Source organism: Ptiloglossa arizonensis, chromosome 7, assembly GCF_051014685.1.
Source record: "Ptiloglossa arizonensis isolate GNS036 chromosome 7, iyPtiAriz1_principal, whole genome shotgun sequence".
In the NCBI taxonomy this organism is placed as follows: domain Eukaryota; kingdom Metazoa; phylum Arthropoda; class Insecta; order Hymenoptera; family Colletidae; genus Ptiloglossa; species Ptiloglossa arizonensis.
This window is the reverse complement of record NC_135054.1, coordinates 17,917,721-17,940,244: the sequence shown is the minus strand read 5'-3', so window position 1 is coordinate 17,940,244 and position 22,524 is coordinate 17,917,721. Positions and strand designations below refer to the sequence as shown.

Sequence of the window (22,524 nt, the reverse complement as noted above, 5' to 3'; positions counted from 1 at the left end):
GGAGGGGGAAGTTGCACGAAAATTTTATGAGTGGCCACGTGAGAAGGATATGAATATTTCATAGTTCTCTTGGACAGTGGACCGTCTGATAACGGGATACGCGCGATAAATCATTTTTCGATCTAAATGTAAATACAGCCAAGCCACGATGCTAATCGAGGCCTCGAGACTGTCCATCTTTCGATTCAGCTCTTTTTCGATATCTTATTTTAACGCTTCCTGCCGCGAGAACGCGATTTTTAAGGCACGATACACTGGGTGTCCCAGAAAAGAATGGTCTCTTTAACACGTCCGCTCCCGTAACCGAGATTACTCGTGCAAGAAACCACGCGAACGAGAAGCATTCGAGCTTGCATCGATTTACTCGAGAATTACGACGAAGCGTAGCTCCTTCTTTCGGCCAGAACGTAACGATACGTCGGTCATCGCGAAAGATTAAATTTGTTCGGAGTTGAAATCGATTTATCGCGAAGAGAGTGGCTAGATATTAATTATACGCTCCGTTAAACGCTGACATCCCCAGTGTCGTTGTTAATACTTTAACGATATTATCGACGATAGGTCAATACTGTTCCTTCGCAGTGACGGAAATAAAAGATATTAAAGTATTACGAGTTTCAGGAGAATCTCAATTTCACCAAGTATATTACAAAGAAAGAATTGCGCAAATAGTGACATCGAAACGAGGTATTAGCAGAATACTGATATCGTCTAGTATAAGCTGCTTACTTCGAGACTCGAGGTTATGCAAATCATTCTCGAATACGTGTTTCTTTCCATTATGATTGCACACCGGGGAGATCTTCTTCTTATAACTTTTTTGTCATTATCGATCATTTTGCGTGCATTCTGTGGTCTAATTGTGAGTTATCGTGTTTTTGAATAACCGACGTCCAATGAAATCCGACGGGAAGAGAGTTAGGTGAAACGCCAGGTTGAATTTGAATGACTATCGCGCGACAAGGGAGACATAATTTTAACGACGCGCAAGAAATTTAAATAAGTAACACAGAGTGAAACTGAAATTGGGTCAAGGAATTCGCTCGGTTGAATCTACGCGACGAACACGCGAGATATTGTGCTCATAATTTTAACAACGCTCAAAGATTAAAATGAGAACAGCTCTGTCTTCTTACGTCGCTTGATTACCATTTCTGCAAACAGTATCTCGTCATCATCAAACTGAGCAATCTTAACTACCGTGGCCGTAGCGTTCCCTGATGCATCGTGAACGCTACGAGTTTTAATCATGGCAAGGCACACAACCATGGAGGCTGGGCTCCGACTCTCGTTACCATTTCTACAAACACCGGTTCCGCCATTGTTGACAGAATCAATGCTTATCGTTACTGAATCAACACCCCTATATAAGAGAAACATTTTACCAACATTCAAAGACTCGAACGACTATGTGACAACATTATCGTTGAAAAGAACCATCGCAGTCCCTGCATCGTCCTCCCGAGGATATATAATACAAATAGCGTGTACGGTTGCTTACACCTGTGCCTAAAGAGATTATTCGTGCGGAAGGGCCTCGAGGGTAAACCACGTGACAGAGCAAAGAAACCGACGAAATGTTCACAAAAGGTGTACCCAACAAGGGAACTGTCAAACGCCAATTTTGATAAAACCTTGTACAAATGTTTATTGCTCCAAGCTACGAACTATGTATTGGAATTCTTATACCGGAGCCACCTAATTGATTAATCCCTCTATAGTTCATAAATTACAGAAAATATTGAAAAATGGTTAGAGAGTAGAATGGGTGTCTAGCAAAACCTTCTTTTCTTGCATACGCCCTCCTACTTCGCTCTCAACCTCTCACTCTTACGATTAATTCTTCGCGCATATATTATACAAAAAATGTATAGGGTGGACAGCTTTAACCGCGCATCGATAATTCAATTTTCCGTATTTTACAAAATTTTCAATTCGTCAAATATTCTTCGTTACAGATCGATCATACAGAACTCGACGAAATTACACAAGTAAGAGGAAACGGAAACTACAATAGAAAATTATTAAAATTAACAAGGTAGAAATTTCAAGCCTCGTACATCAAATTACGGGGAATTAAAGAAAAATGTACTCGATGCTGAACCGACTCGACCCACGGACGTTTTAGGAGCTAGGGTCCTTGGTGGGAGAAGAGGTCTGGACCAAGCATCTCCCGTCACAGGAATCTTTTCCAAGTGGTCGATCGTAAACATTTCTACATTTGGAATACATTTTCTGATTGATCTTTCTATTATATTAGACCGCTGGAGAATCCTATTAAACTTTCGTATTAAAAAATATTAATTTATTTCGTTGAAACGCGTTTCAACAGTCCCTCGCAACGTCTCGTACCCCCGTATCGAGTACCGGTTCTTATCGTCGGAGCGCCAAGATTTCGCCCGGGGCCATTCGATTACAATTACGAGGAACAAGCCGTACGTAGGATTTGAAGCGAAGCCTCCTCTCGCTCACCCTTGCCTCCAGAGGAACGCGGGATCCTCGAGAGTCCCATTACGCTCCTTCGTTCCATCGCGTCCTTCCTGATCTTGGATTCACCGCGGGAAGTCATTCCGGGCTCACGATACTGGCATCAGAATTCCCTCCGGTGGCCAAGCTTATCCCGTCCCTGGAAGCAAATTGGCACGAACGCAAATCAAATCGGTGTACGAGAGACGAAGGGTTCGCGACGATGCATAAATCAACTCGGCCGGGAGTTGGTCGACCGACCCAGTGATCTTTCGTGATTTATACACGAACGAAAGAGAAAGGCCGCCACCTCTCGCTAGCCCCCTCCAGTTCGTATAAATCCGTGACGACAAAGGGAACAGAGAGTGTACGAGATCCGTGCGAGATTGGAGGATACCTCCAACCCTTCAGGGCGAGATTGGAGCCACCCACGTGACCCCGGGACTACCCCGACAATTACCACAAATGTGAACGGGCGAGTACGTGAGGCTGTTGCGGCCAACCAGATCGGTTGTCCCGCAGGAAACGACGTTTAATAGAGGGTGCACGGTAAAGGGCGCGAGTAAATAAGTGAACGTGTTCCGACACCACCTTTTTCCGCTTGCTTCAGCGGAAGTATTTTCGAGGAATACATTGTAAGGTACTTTTCGACGTTGGAAAAATTTCGTCGGGTTAATTGGATTTCCTACTTCCATTTTCCGAAAATACGAACAATGATCCTGGATTGGGGTAGATAGCGGGGAGGCTTGACGATGTACTTTCAGAAATGAATTTCTTCGTCGATTTTATTATTTTTGGAAGTCGCGTTTTCGGTAAATTAATAGGGTAATAATCGACGAGTGGCCAGTGCGAGGAAAGTGGAGAGAACGAAGAATCTAAATAATAAAAATGGTACCGTTTATTTCATATCGAATGTTTGATAGAAGTTTCGAGGAATTCGTCGAGGACAAAGGATATTTGCAACTAGGCTAGAGAAAGTCTTCGTTAGTTTGATAAAACCGTGACCGTTGAAAATCCTAAGAACGGAAGAAACTTATACGTTCCTCGAGCGCCGCCCTCACAATGCCTTTTCTCCCGCTCCTTTTATTTTCGACCCCATCCAAGCTCCGAAACACTTTTTCCTAATGGCACCCAGAACTGAAAGTCTCGACCGTCATTGTCATTTAACGCACACAGACGCGGGCACGTAATAGTTCTACCCCGGTATCCCTGCAGAAGGCGCAATCTTATGAATATTACAATTTGCCATCGTTCTGGCGAAACTGGTTCAACGATTCTTAGGTATTTAACGGGCGAAAGTGTTCCAAAGCTGTTGCGTCTCTGAAATGGTCGTTTGAAAGTATACGCAACAATTCGAACTGATTAACCGAAACGAAAAGCTTCGAACGATTTTCCAGTGGAGTACTTTCCCGATAAAATGGCAGTCGTGGTCAAAATACTCGAACGGTAATAGTGACAGTATTTATTACCGAGTACAAACTATATATAACTGTACACGGTGTAACGATCAGAATAGTATACACAAAATTTACTAGTAATCTTTTGATAAGGTTTTGTTAAAAAACTATCTATACTCGTCAGCTATGTCAACCTATTTCTAAAGTAAACCAGGATGGTACTCGATCGTAGGATTTGACTTATAAATTAATTTTTCAATTTCAAGCAAAATCAAAACTGGCCAATCTTTAACTTAATCTTCGTTCCAGCGATCTGGATCTGTTAAACCTCGCGAGACGTTCTCCAACGTCAGTATCAAAGATTCCTCGTCTCTCAACGAACAGAGTCGCGTATCCACGATATAAAGTCACCGATCCGTGTCTACGAGTTTCAATTAAACGACGCCGTAAAAGAGGCCAGGATCTGAAACGCGCGGTGGCCAGGATGCAGAATCCAACGGAGTGCAAAGTACTTACATACAAGTCGAAACGACTTCGTCGTGACTATGGTAGTCGCGACAACGATAAGCTCCTGGAGCTCGTAGCGTGGAGGAGGAGACGTACAAAGGGGTGTGGAGGAGCGGGAGGGGGGAGACTCATAAAGATGGAATCTTAAAAGGTTCGCGGCCGACCATTCGAGTTTTTATGGGGAGCTCCGTGAACCGTGAAAGGGTATCGCATGAAAGTTAAAGCAGCCGCGCAATTATCGAGGCTGTGTAGAAGGCTTAAGGCGGTTATGAAAAACACGACGATAAAAGCTCGTAAGGATGGGGAGTGGGGAACAGTGGCGTATCCAGAGGACAAAGGGGAAACACGATTCGCAAGTCGACGGTCGTTTTCCGTCGTGTAACCGCTTTCACGGTTTTCGACGACGATTCCACGGCCCTCTGCCTCTATGGTTTCGCAATTCCGCGTTTCCGTTAATAGCGACAAGTCCAACAATAATTCTGGTCCGGAAACCGTACCCGTTGCCAGCCAACGGTACTGCTATTGGTCGACAACGCTACGCGCCGATAGCTCGCCAGGAATAAGCTCGTTATGTCAATTTCCACGGACTCGTCGCTTTTCGCTGTGTTTCGTCCATGGTTCCCTCTTCGGAGAGAGTGGTAGGGTGATTCTAATCGTGCAAACACCGCAAAACCGATTCCCCGACATGTTTTGTCAAATTGAAAGATTACAGTGTCCTTTTTCCTTAAGAGAAAAGGTCTTCTGATTTTGGAAACGAAGAAAATTCATTTTTCCAAAGATACGATGATACTTTTAAACGCAACGGTAAAAGTTCTGTGTCTTCTTTAGAAAACATAACGAAAATCAGTGTTGCAGTTCCGGGTGTGATATCTATGCGAGCTACGAAAAAAATTATATTCACCGGAAAATTACAAAGTTTGCAATCGCTAATTTTTATCGGTTTTTCAAACGATCGTCGTCATGGGGAACTCCCAGTGGAGAGCAAACCCATCCACACGAACCGCACCCAGAAATAAAACGAACTGTTGATTAATCTCGAGGAAGATTGTAGCGATAAGAGAAGAAATAAATTGTGGTTATCTTAATCGAGAAAAAAAAGATGAAACAATTGCGGTATTTTTTTTTTCTCTCTGGATAATAGTTCACGGTTTATTGTAGCACGGAGGGAGGTTAAATTTGATTCGATTAAAATCGAATTAACGTTCTTATAGCTTTTCCTATCTCGAAGTGATGTGTTGACGTAACGTGTCGCCTAATATTGCAGGCACTCTGATAGTATTTCTAATGACGCGGAACCGGCGGGGAAACCTTCGATCGAGTAAACGTCGTCGGAGCTCGATTCGAGGTCTCCCTGGCTGAGATTGCATTCTAGAATCGAAGACACTTTGTCCGTGGAAGGAAGACGAAATTGACTGGGAACGTCTTCCTCTTCTTTTTCCCTCCATTCGCAATTCGCACGCAATACGCGGTAGTGTTCGTGAGACGAAGGTTCTACTTCGATCCCCGGAAACGAAAAATTGTACGGTGCACTTTCCAGTTCTTACCATTCTCGGCATTTACAATGTCAATCGAATTTTAACACTTGTTCGTCGAAGAAGAAATCTTCCTTATAGTTCAAAGTTTTCGAGTTTTAATTTCGATCGATTACCTATCATCCACGACTCGATCGGATCGAAGTTAGGACTTAAGAAGGATTTTGAGAATTTGTAACATTTCAGCGTCGGGTCAGAGATACAAACAATCGTTGTATATTGTTCTTTTTTTCTCTCTGTGGGTTTCTTTCCTTTTTCTTTTTATTTTTGTTACAACTTTGCCATCTCACTTACATTTCCACTGAAATTAGAGAGGAGATTGAGTATACAGAGTATATAGTATTATATGAGACTTCAGTAGTGGTTTAAGAACATAAAAGCAATGCTAACAGTTCATATAAATATCTAACGATCACTCTTAACGATCGGTCAGATACTGTGTCTGACCAGTGACTGACCAATACTACTTGCATTCTACTTTAAACCGGGTATCGAAAAGAAAGTAGAAATTTATTTTTTAACAATTCTGTTTCGACATATACTTTCCTTTTAAAAAGGTATTCGTTCTTGCGGAGCTTTCAAGAGAATAAGAACCTTGAAAACTTTTTTAAAAATCGTTCTTATAGAACTCTTATAATAAAAGTTGCATGGAAACAGTTATTTCGAAACTTTTATTAGGAAAAGTTTCGCGAAATAAATAAAACTCCAACTTTATTATACATCGTAGGCAATAATTGTCGTCGACGATACAGTAGCATATTATTATGTTCATTTCGAACAATAGATATAAAATAATAATTCCTGTTCCGAGAACTTTTGTTTCTATTTCTCAGAAATTGTACCCCACCTAGAACTTTTATCGAGTTCCAACTACTTCGACAGAATCCATCGAAAAAGTTCCACAACCGGAACACAAAGAAACAAATTAATTCGCGACAATGATTACCGAGCAATCGTAACGCATAAAGATTCTTTGTTATCGCGACTTCTGTATTTTCACAGATCGCGTTTCGAAAATTCTTTCGTCGTTCCAATAAACAAAAATCGCGAGACGCCAATAACAAAGTCGTCAAGGACACATTTTCGAACACCATTTCGCTTAATACCGTAACCCCGTGAAAACGGAAATCTACGGGTCCGCGAGAACACCAACTAATAGAAGCAACCGTGGAGAGTTTTACGCGACGACTCGTGGATCCGAAGATCGTGGAGGATCCCTACGAAAGTTTGCGTATCAATATAGTATGAAAATCCGATTCGAGGATCACAGCGACTTTCGCGCGACACTTCGTAATGTTGTTTGCTCGTGTTTCCGTCTGGACTCGTATCAATGGAGGGGGGATAGGAGAGCAGAAAAAAAAGCAAATGTATTCCGTTCGACTCCGTACTATCTGGATTTTATTCGTCTTACGATTCGACGATCCTCGTTCGGCCAGATCAGGTTCCTTCGTCCTCGCGAAATCGTATTTCAAGATGGGTGTTACGTAATCTCCACGGAGAACGCGCGGTCTCGTTTAATTAACGAAGTCTGAGTGTTCCTGGCCGGCCCGTTCGAATTTAATAAAGGCGCATGAATTAAACGCGGGAACGACCCATCCTTCTGGCCGCGAATTAAAAATTCATCGGATATCGTGAAAGACGTTACGAATTAACGGTACCGCGCGAAAACGGGTCGTTCGCGCTTAAAGACTTCGGGCCGTGGCGGGTTAAAAAATGTCCCTCCTTTTTAATAACCCGATACACATAATAGAATATTTTTCAAGGCACTGTGAAAAATTGAAACAACCCGACACCGAGTTGCACGCTGGGAGGGTTAATGTCCCGTTTCGTAATTAAATGTCTCATTAATCTATTTCTTGGTCATTCTGTATCATTCTACGTGTTTGACCGTGCCTCGTGGAATTAATAACAGAGAACTACCTTTACAGTTTTAAATAATCGATATTGTTCTTTCCTTTTGCATTTAAGATAGAGAGTGTCCTGTTGAAACAAAATTGAAAATATTAACGAAATATGTAAGGTTCCATTGAACGTGTTCCAGCGCTTCAATACTTTAAATTTATACGTATATTCGTGATATTATTCTAAATATTCCCGATTTTTCTCTGCAATGCGATACTGTAAATGTGAAACACATTAATGGAGTACACCTTGTAAGATCGATCGCTATTTACAGAACCTTGTGTATTCGGAACGCGTCTAGTATATTTTTAGAGATAAAAATAGAAAGTCGCCTTGCAAAGTATTTAATTACCTCGTTCTAGTCTTAGAAAGAAAACGAAGAGGGCCTAATCCATTATCCGTTATCAAAATCCCTTCGACCCTTCATTCATCCACTTCAACTCTTGGCCCAGAGAGGAGCAAAGTTTTATTCGAATAAAAGCAACGTGAAGACGATTTATACGCGACATTTATTCGATTCAACAGTTACTCGAGTGAATTTTTAATTAATTTCGTGTTTCGTAATTGTTTATTTTTATACCGGTAGGGTAACGAAGTAAAACTTTGTCTTTTATTCCTTCGAAACTTTTATCCGGACAAGAATGTTTCTCCCTCCCGTCCCGCGACCCGAAGCTGAAAAAATCAGCGACCCAAGGGACAACCATAAATTTCACCGAAAGTATAATTTCCAGAAATTCGTAACAAGAAAAGACCTAAATATCCAAAACTTGGACGTGCATCTTTTGTTGCGCTCATCCCCCCTCCCAAAGGGGGGTTCATTGTACAAAAGAAGTCGTGTTGGGAGTTTCCCATTAGTTGGACAGTTCCCCTCCCTTTTTCGATCCGGTAAGAAACCAACGAACGGAAAGGAGTTTGAATATCAAAGCGCGAGGATCGAAAGACTATCGGCCGAGGAAAGAAAGGAAAAAAGACGCGTAGAAGAAAGAATCGTAGCCTGGAGAGGTTTTTGGGGGATAGAAACGAGAAGCTTGCACGTGAAATACGGATGAAAGCTCGAGGAACGAGAAAACCCGTGGGTAGAGGGGGCACAACCAGGCTGAGTGAGCGAGAAGAAGGGAAGAGGAACGAGGAGATGAAGCGCATCGCGACAGAAGCAGAAGAAAATACCATGAAACATGTGTTGGCATTTATGCCACGACTTATCTACTGCGATGGGTTTTCTCGTTTTATTCTCTGGCGGGCAGCTAGCGAGCAACCGGGATATTCCCGTGGAAGGCTCGGGAAAAGTCGAGAGAATATGGCGTCTGTCCGGGAAAGACGTCCTTTGGAAGTTTTAGCGCGTCTTAAAAGAATAAGTCGTTAGCTTCGATGTTTATACGTTGTGTATGTGTGTATGTGTATGTGTTCATATGTATAGAACGCGCACAAAGTGTTTCGAGTAACTTTATCATCTACGGTGTTTTTCTTAGTCTAAGAGCTAGGGAAAAATGTTTCCCAGGAAAGCACTATTCTGAGACTTTTGGGACGTTGTCCAAGTGTTTGGAATCGCCTCCATTTTCCCGAGAATGCAGCGACTGGTTTGTGTTGCACTCGAGGGAAACCATTTATTACGGATCACTTTCGAAAGTAATATTCTATTCGAATTTGAAATAACTGCGTGACACTGGCACGGGATACGCTATTTTTCACAGTTGACGATTATTTTGAATTCACCGTACGAACAATCTAGGAGTTGCTGTACATTGTTTCGAACGAAGAAATATCTAAGATCCGATTTCTCCGCTCGCTGCTGGTCTCAAATTCAAACAGTTCGTGAATATAAAATTTGCCTTGAATTCCAACGAACCATCGACGATCGTAATACAATTGTTCAGAATTGTCCTGTTCGATAAAAGATAAACGCTCGACGAAATATAATACAACTAAATCCTGGATAATATTTGATGGAACGTTTAGAATATCGAACGGATGCGGAGGAAATGAGACGTTGCTTCCGAGACTGTGTATTTTAAGGTCGCGTCCGCATTACGTAGTAAACTGTTGGCCCAAATCTGAATAATAAAGTTTCAACAGGCTATATCGTCCCAGGTATACATCTGTTCGTAGTTTCGACGAAGGGATTTCCGTCTTACATGTCGCGAAAGAGAAAAGTCGAGGGAATCTCCAGTTAAATCTGGAGAATGTCGTGAAACGCGACGTTACGTGTGTCCCGGCCCGTGAAAGATGTCTCGAAGAGACAATCTAAAACACGCGAAAGAACTCCGCCGGACGGATCAAACTTCGACGAGTCGTGGAAACGACGAAAGAAGGAAGGGGACCAGAGCAGGAAAATGATCCCGAAAGTGTGCTACAATTCACTCGGGGATGATTTATCATTTTTTCGCGCTCCATTGTGCCGTTTGTTCCATCGTTGCGAAAGCACGGTTACACGGTGTATCTAAAGAAAAAGGAAAGAAACTCAAATAATGTTATCTTAGTATTTGGAAAACAAAGATAGTAACGTCTCATCGTCGAATGGTATTGCAAATACCGACGTAAGTAGAAGTGGTCGGCAATGGTCAGACACGTTAGACAAGTCAATGCGAGCGTACCTGTTGAATCTTGAACGTCGTTTGTCCCGATTTTATTCTATACTTTCGCTTTATTTTCTCGCGTAAAATGACTACGATTAAAAATTTTATGCACAAAGAGAGGTCGATTTTCTTGAATCGAAAAAAGTGATGTTCCATGTTAAAAGGATCTTCCACCCGTAACGATGGAAGCTCGAATGGATTAGAAGTAGAAGATCGAAACGAAGTTTTCTATCATTAAAGGAAGAACACCGAGGAAGATTTTGCATTTTCAAACCGTATCCCCCTTTTCGACCATGTCTAGAATCGAAGGATCTCTCGTGACTATCGTACCTGAGATCGGATAGCTTCCATACGTTCAACGATGCGGACAGGCCAGGAATATTCTGACACCGCATGCATCAATATTTAAGTGCACCCCGCGCTTTCGATTTGCAATAAATCGTATTAAATCTATTCCGAGAACTCGAACGACGGTTCACATACGAAGATTTCCGGTTGAAGCGCCGCCTCGCTTCAACGATCATCCTCTTTGCGAATCAAACGTTTTCTATCTACCATGTGCGGCGAAAGGAGAACTTTGAAGCGTAACAGAACGATAGTACCGAGAATATGAGAAACACGAAAGAGTAATAAAATACTATCAGATATGAATCGCGATATTTTGAAAAAGTGTCTCGATCCTTGATCAACGTCGTAGCTAGTACGACGTCGGAAATCAGGACCTCTTCCATGGAGTATTTTTATATTTTACACATTTTGTACAGATTTTATTTATTTTAAACGGTACTTTCCGAAATGAAGAGTAAAATTTTTAATTTTCTATCGATCCGTAGATTTTTGGAATTTAATAATTAATGCCAATTGTATCCACAGAAATCCACTCTATCGTACAACTACGAAATTCAGGGTAGCGCGTTATAAGATGGCTCGCATTTTCCGCGCGAGTCGATATATTTTTACAAAAATTTGCAGAAACGTTTCACAGAGTACGTACTTTTAACGCGTGTACGGAACATTGATATCGGACGGTTCCGTAACGTCGGAAAAAATTCTTCAATATCGATGTAGTCGAGGACCATGTTTCGAGTAGCAAGTAATTTCAGAGGGAGAGAAGAGGGAAAGACCTTGGTCAGATCGTCTGGAAGTGTTCGTGAAAAGCATAAAATCTCTCCGTGAAAATCAGTCGTTGCTCCGGAATCACTGAACCGTGGCCCGTCAGCCGGGTCGCCGGTACTTCGGGGGCAATCAATTCGGCGCTGCCCTTTCAAATCGAACGATACACACGACGAGGGTGAAAAGCTGTAAAATGGCCAGCCAAAAATGGATTTTATCGGTCATCAGTCGCGCAACGGTCCGCGGGAATCAACTGAAAGAGACGGCCGGTCGTTATCGCGCGGGAACAGCGAACTGTATCGGGCGATAAACGACAGGGAAAAGGAGCGTCGTTACGGAGAATCCTCGTAAAACGCGTCGAAAATTCACAGATCTGTGAAACTTAGCTTTGGACGTGTGAAGGGTGATTCTATTGTACATATATCGCGCGATGCGCCCTGTCGTCGCTCGGTGAACGTAAGAGGATTAATTTTCAAATCGAGTTCGAGTGGATTTTTCCTACAGGAGGAGGAAGAGGCAGTTGAAAAATCACGAAGAGAATCGAGCCCCACCTTGTAGCCGATATTAATTTAATCGATGAATGTGAATCGTGCTTTAATTCGCGCGCCCTGTCGCGCTCGATGTCGCTATATCGAATCGAGGGATTTCCTCTGCGATTTTTTTTTTTTTCACCTTCGATTAGGGAGGTTTGTTCGATATTGACTCGAAACTCTATTGGAAACTTTCCGAGGGAAGAGCGATAGACTCGAAACTTGGAAATACGATGACAGACTTGGGATCGCGAATAAACGGGATCGAGGCAAGTGTGTATGCGTTTCGATTGAGATTAAGTGTGTAGAAAAGGAACTGTGGTGAATTCGGTTTGCAGTGTTTTTTGTACAACTTACATGGATAGAAAATTGAGCTGTGTATAAACAAAGGATTTGACGATGATTTCGAGTACGCGAAAGAAACGAAAACCTTTTTTCGATACTAGAATTAATGTTCTTATTCTAACTTTTTAAAAGTAATGTTTGTCCCGTTGAATTCGTATTACCGGTGCGTTTTAAAAGATCAGAGATAACGCAACGAGAGCGTAGAAGAACCTCTGGTTGCATCGAGTAGCTTGAATTTCGTAACCCTTGCGTCGGAAAAGTATCGGTACAACGTTACGAGTGACGAAATAAATATTACTGTCATCGTCAGTGGACCGCGTCGAAATTTCCAGGTCGACTTCAAGGTTCCACCGCGATATGGGAAATCGAATGTCGCGGAGAAACGCGCCGCAACACCGAGGCGATATCATTTTTCACGTTGATTTCCGGCTTCTGCGCCGCGCATCCATCTACCTTGGCCTCCACCTTACCACGCGGCACGCGTGTTTCGCTTTCGTAAATGGAACCAACGAATTAATAACTGTAATTTTTCGAGGGGGCTGAGATCCAATCGAGAGATGTAAATATCCGAGGAAATTTAAACGCTAATCCTTGGAAGTACGCCCTGAAAACATGAAATTATAATTCGAACGACACGAACGTGTGTGAACGTCGCGCGGGCAGGGTTCGACGCGAGTTAATTCGATTCGCGATCAAATAAAACGGGGGGAATTATTTCAATTCCGTATCGCGTTTAATTCTCGAAAGCACTAATTGTTCGAAAGCGGAGAGAAAACGCTTTATACCCCGATAAATCTCCCGTTGAATTACGTTCATCCGCTTGAATTTAATAATCCATTTTCCCGTTTAATTAGGGCGTACGGAAAATTCAAATATGTTCTTCCACTGATCGGGTAAACGTTTGAAGAGCGAACGAAACTTACTGCGGAATCGCGTTCAGCTGTGATGGGATTAAATCCGTGGAGTCTATCGAGGACTTAAGTAGACGGGAGAATGTAAATAAATAGTTTGACCGGTCCACAATTGAAACACTGTTCCAGTGGTCCAGTGTTCTAGAGATCGATGTTGAATTCTGGAATCTAGAGATTCGAAGGATCTAGGGTTCTTTATAAGTTCAGAAATCTAAGGTTTCCAGAGTTCTGGAAGCCCTGGAAGATTTCTACATCCGGGAATTCTACATTCTAGAATTCCAAGTACCTAGAGATCCATAGATCTAGAAACCCATCTAGAATTTTACAGCTGGGAGATTCGAGAAATCTAAAGTTCGAAGTACATTTAAAATCGCCGAGATCTAAGATTATATGGCTCGGGGGTGTCCAGACTACCCGGGTTCTATTTTCATAGTTGTAAATTTCTAAAGAAAACCCTCTTCGCGAATAATTGAACCGTCCGTTCGATCGTAGATCAACGTTCCTTCCCCCGCCTGCACTCCGGTACACTCCGTTTACAGATCATTGTAGAACAAACAGGCTTTCGCAATTACCCAACGAAACGCTCCGGAGACCTGATTTCACGAGGGAGTGAGCAAATTGAAAAAGAGTCGAAGCACGAAACTGTTTCGCGCGTAATGCTGTACCTGGAGAGGCGAGAGAAGGTAGAAAAATTTACGAAGCCACGGGACGTTTTCGAGGTATCGTTCGACCACCGTGGAGAAACGAAATACAGCTTTGAGCGTCTGATCAAACTGAAAGATTCAAGAGCATCCGGCCGTCAGGTCCGCCTCCTCTCTCCTGATCCCCACGAGCGCACTCCAGCAAATCAAATGTCACTGACGTGCCTCGAAATGATTCACGAGCTCGATACAGGAGATTCCTGTCGGAAATCGCTCTCCCCAGCGCTCTGCGCCCGGTCCACGGCGTCGCGTCACGAAAACGTTTCCATCGGCGAGATTTCACCGCTAAATGTCTCGAGAATGTTCCATCCCCATCTTGACGCACCATAGATGATGGAGACACGACGTCGATCAGGAGTTCCGGGGTTGCTCCTACACGTATCGCATCGTATCGTGCCTTGCGTTGACTCTCCGAGACGATCATTTTTTAATTCGAATAATTAGACGTATCGTTGGTAGGGCACAAACTAACGAAAACTGTCTTTCGATCATTGTACCGTACACATTACTGTTGTTGAGAAGACAATTGACGGAGATATTCGACGATAGTTGCTCTCGAAATTTCAGAATTGTTCCATGCCTGGTTATTAATTTGTACCAAAATTTATATCGCAGTTTAATCCTGTCGGAGAGAAGTTAATGATAAAATTAACTTTCAGAAGGATCCTCTCGAATATTAATGTGTATAAATTGAAACAATGCCTACAGCTACGACTCGAATAAAAACGTGTTTGTAGTCGTTCGTGGAAATCGTTTTGCGTTTAAAGTTTCATAGTATAGAAAACGTTTGGGTGATCTCTTGAAACGCGTTCAGTTTTCAATGGATTCCGACGACTCTTCCCTCATTGCGATAACGTTAAACAGGATCGTGGAACCAGTTGGCTATTCCTCGCGTTTGAGAATTATTGTCAGCCCTTGTTCTTTCATTTCGCAGATGCGCAATTGCCGCAAATTGCCAGAACAATACAATGAAACGCATTCGACTGCAGAGCGATTCTCTTTCCCGCGGTTAGCCTCGCAGTTAATTCTTAGCAGTCCGCCAGGAATGACGACGCGCGTTTACGGGCAAACTATCCCGAATATGGCGCGGGACAATTATTTTCATTAATTTCATTGTTCCAGTTTCGTGCACGCGTGGTGGCGCACGCGTTAATGTTGGTCGTTTTCTCATTTGCCGGGATGACAAATCCGTCAGCCGTGGCTAGCTTTAATTAACTGACCGCTCCAAATCGTATTTTCGGCTAAAAATTTGATCTAATTAATGTTACAACGGCAGTGGCGATTTCAACGAGTCACCTCGCGTTAGTCGATTGAATTTAAAATGCCTGTGTAAATTTTCTCATTCACGTTTATCGACGATATTTTGCAAATCGTTCCTACGGTGCTTCGTAAAAACCAGTCTCGCGAAGCTTTGTTCTGAATCTTTTAAATTCTAGTTCCAGGAGTCTAGAATTCTAAACTCCTAATAAAGATTTATAATTCAAGAGTTCCGGGGTTCCAGGGTTACAGAGATTTAAAGTTGAAGAGTTCTAGAGTTCTAGGATTCCAGCTTCCAAGAATCTAGATATGTAATAATGTATTATTCTGGGTATCTAAAGTCCTATTCTAGGGAAGGATTCTAGGGATACAGTTTCTATCCATCTATCTATCGTCGGATGTAAAATCCTATGTACCCAGAATACTGGAGCCCTGAAGTATCAGATCCTTCAAGAGAGTACTCCCTCTCATTGTTTAAAAAATGTCAGAAAATTCGTTTTGTATGCAAACTGGAAACAGATGCGTTTCAAAATTGGCTCATTCCGGATTCACCGGTTCATGATCTAAAGCAGAGTAGGAAGCGGAATAGTACACTTCATTTGTACTCGTGCTAGCAAAAAAAGCCCATTTCAGGTTCCTCAGCTCCGACACACCCGGTTCAAGTACCTTTTTATCGCAATGAAATTTTAACGAAACGTCGTGCAGTACACCCTTTCACGGTGAAACTGAAATTTTTCCCTGAAAGCCATTTCATTTCGTTCCGAGCTACTTTAAGAGAAGCACGAATAATTCCGGTTGCAATGAAACGTTGTAGCAGCGCCATAAATTCTTCATTACACGTCGAGAATTTTATAACTCGATAATATACAACGACCAAGCAACGTGGAAAAATTTCGAAGACGATTCGGGAACTTTTTTAATGAAGCGTACTTTACGAAGTATCATACTGCCTGGTCTGCCCGCCCCGTTAATGGCATTATACACGAAATGCATTTTCAAACTATTTAATGAGTGAACGGACCCCGGTCCTTCGAAAGTTTCTATGTTCAATGGCGTGCGAATAAAATAAAATCGTGATTATTACGACGAAAAATTCATTTTGCCTCCCTCCTCGCGCCCCAAGTTACATATTAACTTGGATCGATAAACCCTGAAACAACTTCTATTGAGTTTCACTCCTAGTTCTATGGGATAACATCGGTGAACTTGCGAGGGAAGACTGCCAACTGTCAGACGTCGATTTTGATACGAAACTTTGCACAAATGTTTCTCCAACGTAGTCTTCCCTTGTTAGTTTCTATCAACTTCGAATCGAAAGAGTCTCTAACGTTTATGAAATACCCCGAAGAAAATATTGTACCCTATAAATTCACCATGGTCTTTACTCGACACTATTTAACGTTGTTCTTCTTTTTTCAGGTCCAAAACCAAAACTGAAGAATCACTACAGGGCTCATCAACTCTCCGTTTGGTTACGTCTGGTCCCGGAGCTTCATCGCGCTGGAATGGAGGACATGGACTCCAGGCACAATTTATTCCGCGGACACTCGGACCCACGTCTCTACGACGGATCGGTGAGACCGGATCCTTTGAGCAGGATTAGCGAGGAGTACAAAAGGAAGAACCTTACCACCGAGCCACCGACCACCACCGACTACAACGCTGCCACCTGCGTCAGTTACATCCAGAGCACGAACCTTCAGAACATTCATAACGCCAGCACGGACACCTTGGCCAATTTGGACGCAGCTGGGTGCGTAATAAGCAATCTCATTTGCTACGATATAAATAACAAAGACATTAACGAACCGCGTCCTCGAGGTCTGACAAGGGGATCCTACTGTCCACGATTTTAATGTCTGGCAGGGTGAATCTATTCTTTATAAACAAGTAAACTTTGCGACAATCTTACGTATTTGACGAAGAAACACCTGCGTTGAGAGCAGGTCTCGAGTTGGACTATCTGTGGTCCCTCTTTCTTTTCGAATAATCGTCTCTCGAATAATGTTATCAATTATAATTTACCAGTGTAAGGTCCTCTTGTGAGCATTCGAACTTGAAAATTTTCGCCACGATTTTAGGTAACTTTGTCAGTAAGCTGTCAATAGTAATCGTGTAACATTGTGTACACCTTGAGAAAATAGGAGTAATGCCCTCTTCGAGTGTCATTTGTTACGCCTATGGATTTTTCTTGCGCGTACCTAGAATTTGTTCACTGAACTCGCCTCTGAACTCACGCGGTACACCTAAGATCGTCATCCGAGACTCGATAAATCATTGAAAATGTGATTAATTCCCGTTAAACAGGTACGCCGCATACTCGACAGCCCTGAGCGTCACGATCGCCATTGGCTGTAGCTTGTTGATCCTCAACGTTCTCATTTTCGCGGGCGTCTACTATCAGAGGGACAAGACGAGGCTCGAAGTGAAGAGCCTTCAGCAGCAACAGATGTTGAATCAACAGTGCGGACCGCGCGGCTTCACCGAGCTTAAACAGCCGCCGCCTCCGCACTCCCACTTCCCTGGTGGCGGGCAGGTTATCGTCGACGTTGAAAACGAGATGTTAAGAAGGTACTGTATACCGCTCCGAACGAGAGCTAATAAACAAAGGAGCAAGCGTGACTTATTAATCGGCGCGCAGTGGAGCAACTCAACGAAAAGGTGGTCACAGATCCTTCGAGTGTTCTTACCCGTAGTCTTGACTCTTTTTTCTTTTTTTTTTTTTGTTGGTTCTTTACCGTATCCTAATTGTTCGCGAGTGTCTACCATTTCTCCTTGTCTACCGTGCAGAGATCGTAAGTTACCAACGAGTGGAATCAGTCGAATTGAACAATTCCAGTTGAATTGTTATTAGAACTAGTATCATTGGAACGAGCTTGTGCTCGTGGTAAATATGGATTTACAGGTCCTTGGAACCTAATTAATTAATATTTTAGGTAATTAAACTACTTAAATTTCGATCACTGTTCAGAGTGCTATATTTTTGATCGGATGAAGAATATCTTTAATTTTATAAACGTACACAAGGAATTTTGTTGCGCAGATCTTCGTATTTACGGTTTCGAATATTTCCAATGAATATGAAGATTCTACTCCAATGCGATGTAACCGCTTAGCACTTAAATGTGGGGATCCCAGATGGAAATTGGGCGTAGCAAGGATCTGGTCACCAACTCTGTCGTTGAATTTATAGGGACTTACAATCTCTGCACAGTACAAATAACACGAGCAGCTTACGAAAGCCACGACATTCATCGTGCTGGACTCTCCGCCCTGCTCCTTGTTCGAAGGGTTCGAAGATCATTGTTACAATTGTTTTGTAAATATACATTTTCACGTCACACTCCGTCCTCCCAACGACATGCCCATTTTTCTCGATGTAAACTCGCATCTCTTCTGCCCAACCGTGGATGGCCACCTTTTCCCTCATTGTAACCCACTGCACGACTTTCAATTTTGTTTACCTACATGCTCGACGATTGCGTCTCGTTCCTGACCGTTACGGACCTCGTAAAGATCGATCGTCGTTACAGGAACGTTATGAAAGGCCCTCCGAACGATCCCAACACGCTTCTCCAACAGGGCCAGGGAACTCACACGTTGCCTCATCAACATCACTATCAAAAGCAACATCAGCAACAGCATGCCACTCTTCCCCGAGCTTCCGTCATACAGGACATGAACGCGCAAACCCAAGTGAGAGCCTATCGTTTTACTCCAAACATTACGTTCGAACTCCCACGAAGATATAGAAGGAGGATAGTCCACCCATGATACAGAGAACAAAACCACGCCATTTAACGCGTTACTCTAAACCGAGTTGATCTTCCCTATCTTCGACGCTAGATTCGCCCAGCATTTTTTCTTTTTCTCGAGCTTTGCGAAAGTTTCGCGCTGGTAATCATTTCCTAGCGTTCTCCTACTACCTCTGAAACCCTCTCCTTTAATCTTCTTAAGTTATCGCACGTTGCTATTATTCTGTAGCTATTTTTCTTCCTCTCGTGTAACGTATACAGGGTGATTTATACAAAGTGATCGGGGCAACCCGTCTCTGAACTTTAGGAAGATACGAACAAATGGTTCGTACGAGTCAGAGTGCGTTCGATTGTGAAAATTATTGTATTGTAATCTTGATCAAGTAACCTTGAAAAGACCTCGAGTGCCCTTGTAATCTGTTCGATGACCTTAAGAGGTGTCTTCGCGATAAATTTTATGACATTGAAAGAACCTAAAGTGCCCTGGCAATCAATTCTATAATCTTGAAAGGACCTCGAGCGCCTTTGTAATCAATTTTATAACCTTCGAAGCATCTCGAGTAGCCTTGGAATCGATTTTACGACCTTGAAAGCATCTCAAGCACGTGTTCGCTACCACGAGTGCCCTTGAGATCAATTTTACGACCTTGAAAACATCCAGAGCCTGCGTTCGCCTCCTCGAGTGCCCTCGTAATCAATATTACGGCCTTGAAAGTCTTCGGGTCACGATCTTGAACGACTACGCGCATTACTTAACTGCTGAAAAAATAATCTTCGTGGGACTCGTTTTTCCACGCGTCCTCAAACGCTGAACACGTACGCCAAAATCACCCCGTACGTAACTGGTGGAATTTTCGCTGCGCTTTATACCGTAATCATTGCGGATATTAAGTTGTTAAATCTTTTAACGAGCGAGTGCCCGCGGCAACGAGTCTCAGTTAGTACCAATTCGTTAAACGTAATCTAAACATCATCCACCCATCCACCCTCCGTGCGTGTATTTCGCTCGGACACTTTTTTTTTTTTATTCGTCGAAACGACGAAGCCTTAAAAAATAATACGCTGCTCCCATAACTCTTATCGTCCATAAACAGGAAGTTTATTCGTCGTGGGGCGAGGAAAAGAGTGGGGGAGGGCAAACGCTCAGTTGCGCGAGGTTGAAAATTTTACGTCGGTCGTTGATTTGAAAAAGTTCGGTTAACGACCGTGCAGCGTTCGGAAGTTTAATTCATAATCCTATTAAGAAACTTTTAAACTCCTAAGCCACGCCGGTGAAATTTACACTGCAAAGCTTCCGACATTCTTCGCCGGTCATTATTCTACCTACTGACAGTATCACCTTTTATCTCGTTACTAAATTTCCGCGGACCGTGAGTTCGGGACGAGCGTGAGGTTCATTAAGCGAAACTTTAACGACCGTGGCGTTAACTTCTCGCCACTTCTGATTTTGACTTTCATTTTTAACCGGAGATTTCAATTACGCGAAGTCGCGCGGTCTCCTTGGAACTGACGTGACTCGAATTAACCGAACGATACCTCGTAGAAATCGGAGTCCATGGGAAGACGTTTATTCTCGAACTTGTGCTTCGCTTCGTTCAAATTGTCATCCCTAATTCTTTTATCGAATCGTTTTAATATTTTCAACAGATAATCCTTCACAGAGGTGCAAAGTCTAACACACCTAATTCCGGTTTTAGATGATGTTAAGTTTTGCACTTTTTAACAAAAAAAATTGTCTAACGATTAAAAATTGTATTTCTTTATTTCAAGTTTAAATATTCAACTATATTAACTCAAAACTCCAAATTCTTAGTCACAGGAGAACCTTCGAATGCAAAGGGTTGAAGATCGTCGCAAAACCTTGTCAAAAGTTTGATAAAATGTTTAAGGGAGCACTTCCTCTCGCAAGTTACGATATTTCCTTGCGTGGTCGCCATGTTTCCTATTTCCAATATGTATCTTCGGAAAGATAAATTTATCTTCGAAAGAATTAATGTTTTCATCTTCCTAGACTAGCGTTCAATATATTCAATTATCGCGTTTAATTTCCAGTTCGCTCTCGAGATGGTCTTCCTTTGGAGTCCTCGTAAAAATCCTTAATCATCGACTGACGAAGACAGCATTGTTAAAAGTTGACGTAACTCGATTTCGTTTCAAGTTGATCAAACAGTCGGAACTCCGACCGACGAGAAATCTCATTATTGCTAAGAATTTCATTACCAGAGAAGCTAACCGAGTCGAGTGGTAAATCGCTCAAAGAGAAATATTCGACGCTTCGTTTACTACTGAGGAAACTTGTTGACAGTACTCGGTGTTATACCTGTGCCAAGAAATATACTTGACAATGGCCGGTATCCCCTGTGCCAACGTAACGTCGTATACTATTCAACGAGCCATTCTATCCGCAGTTTACCGAACGTTCATTGTTCATACATTATAAAGTAACAAAGGATGAATCCTTTTTTCGATAGAGGATCGTTCAATTTCAGCGGTGTTTTATTACGTTCGACACTTATTAAATCCATGTCTTCCTAAAGTAGCGATCCTTTAAACGTCACTTATCGCTTATCACCTCCAAACCCTCGAGACTCTCACGATCCAAGACCTTCACAGTTGATCCCGTTAGAGGCTTCTGGGTGTGAGCTATGTCCTTATGGCAAAAGCTGACTTCATTAGGGGTCTGCAGATCTGACTACCATTTGAACGATTCGACACTTTTCAAATGATACTAATTGACCAACAGTTAAGTTACAGGAAAATTCAACAGTGATCGGACCCTTTTTGAAGCAATCTCCTAGTGAACAATCCCCGAACACGGTTCACGCCCCGAAGCTTCGATCCACGTTACAGTTGTCGATTCAATCTCCCTCTATCGTTGAGAAACCGAACCTGTCCTCAGATTCCGTACGCCAAAAGTTTACAATTTTCTAACCATCTTGAACTTTCAGGGTCCACCAAACGGATCCATACACCTGACAGTACCAAGAGCACCACCACCCCCTCGAGCAAAGAGTCCACCAGAAAACCAGCCCCTGCTGCAGAGCGCCACTATGTCGAGTCGCGTGTCCCAGGCAACAATGAGCGAGATGAGAGTGTGATGCTTGGACCCCCCTCCGAAGCCAGTCGTCCCGGATGTCCTGACGGCGTCGACTTTGCTCTAAGAGTCTCGTCGATGCCGCTCGAGGTCCTGTCACGGTGAACTAGAATTGCCCGAAGGCGGAGTCATCACCTTTGGAAGTTCGTCCAAGTTGCCTAGGATCTCGAGAATGCGACGAACAAGACGCCCGATTGGCACCTGGCCCGGACAGGTTACTTTCGATCGACTACCTGCATGCACAGGTGACGACGAGCCAACGACTAACGGAGGGGGGTGGATGGGGAGCTTCCGCTCAATGCTGAAGACCACGACGTAGATCGAGGTGAATAGAAGACGAAGTAATCGAACACGAGAGGTATCCGTCGTGAGGAACGACGTTACGATTGGATCACGAACGAGACGCGGACGTTGCGGTCTTCGCGGGAATGTGATTATTCG

At 43.0% G+C, this 22,524-nt stretch overlaps 1 protein-coding gene across 1 annotated transcript in view; it reads left to right on the top strand.

Annotated features, from left to right (window-relative positions):
* The window catches only part of Nlg-4 (neuroligin 4), a 361,006-nt gene extending 338,918 nt beyond the window's left edge, over positions 1-22,088 (top strand). Inside the window, exons 9-12 of the mRNA XM_076316136.1 lie at positions 16,654-16,987; positions 17,542-17,805; positions 18,768-18,930; positions 21,938-22,088. Of these exons, the coding sequence (XP_076172251.1) occupies positions 16,654-16,987; positions 17,542-17,805; positions 18,768-18,930; positions 21,938-22,087 (911 nt within the window). The 3' untranslated portion in view covers position 22,088. The remainder of the gene's footprint in view (positions 1-16,653; positions 16,988-17,541; positions 17,806-18,767; positions 18,931-21,937) is intronic.
* The last annotated feature ends 436 nt before the right edge of the window (positions 22,089-22,524 follow it).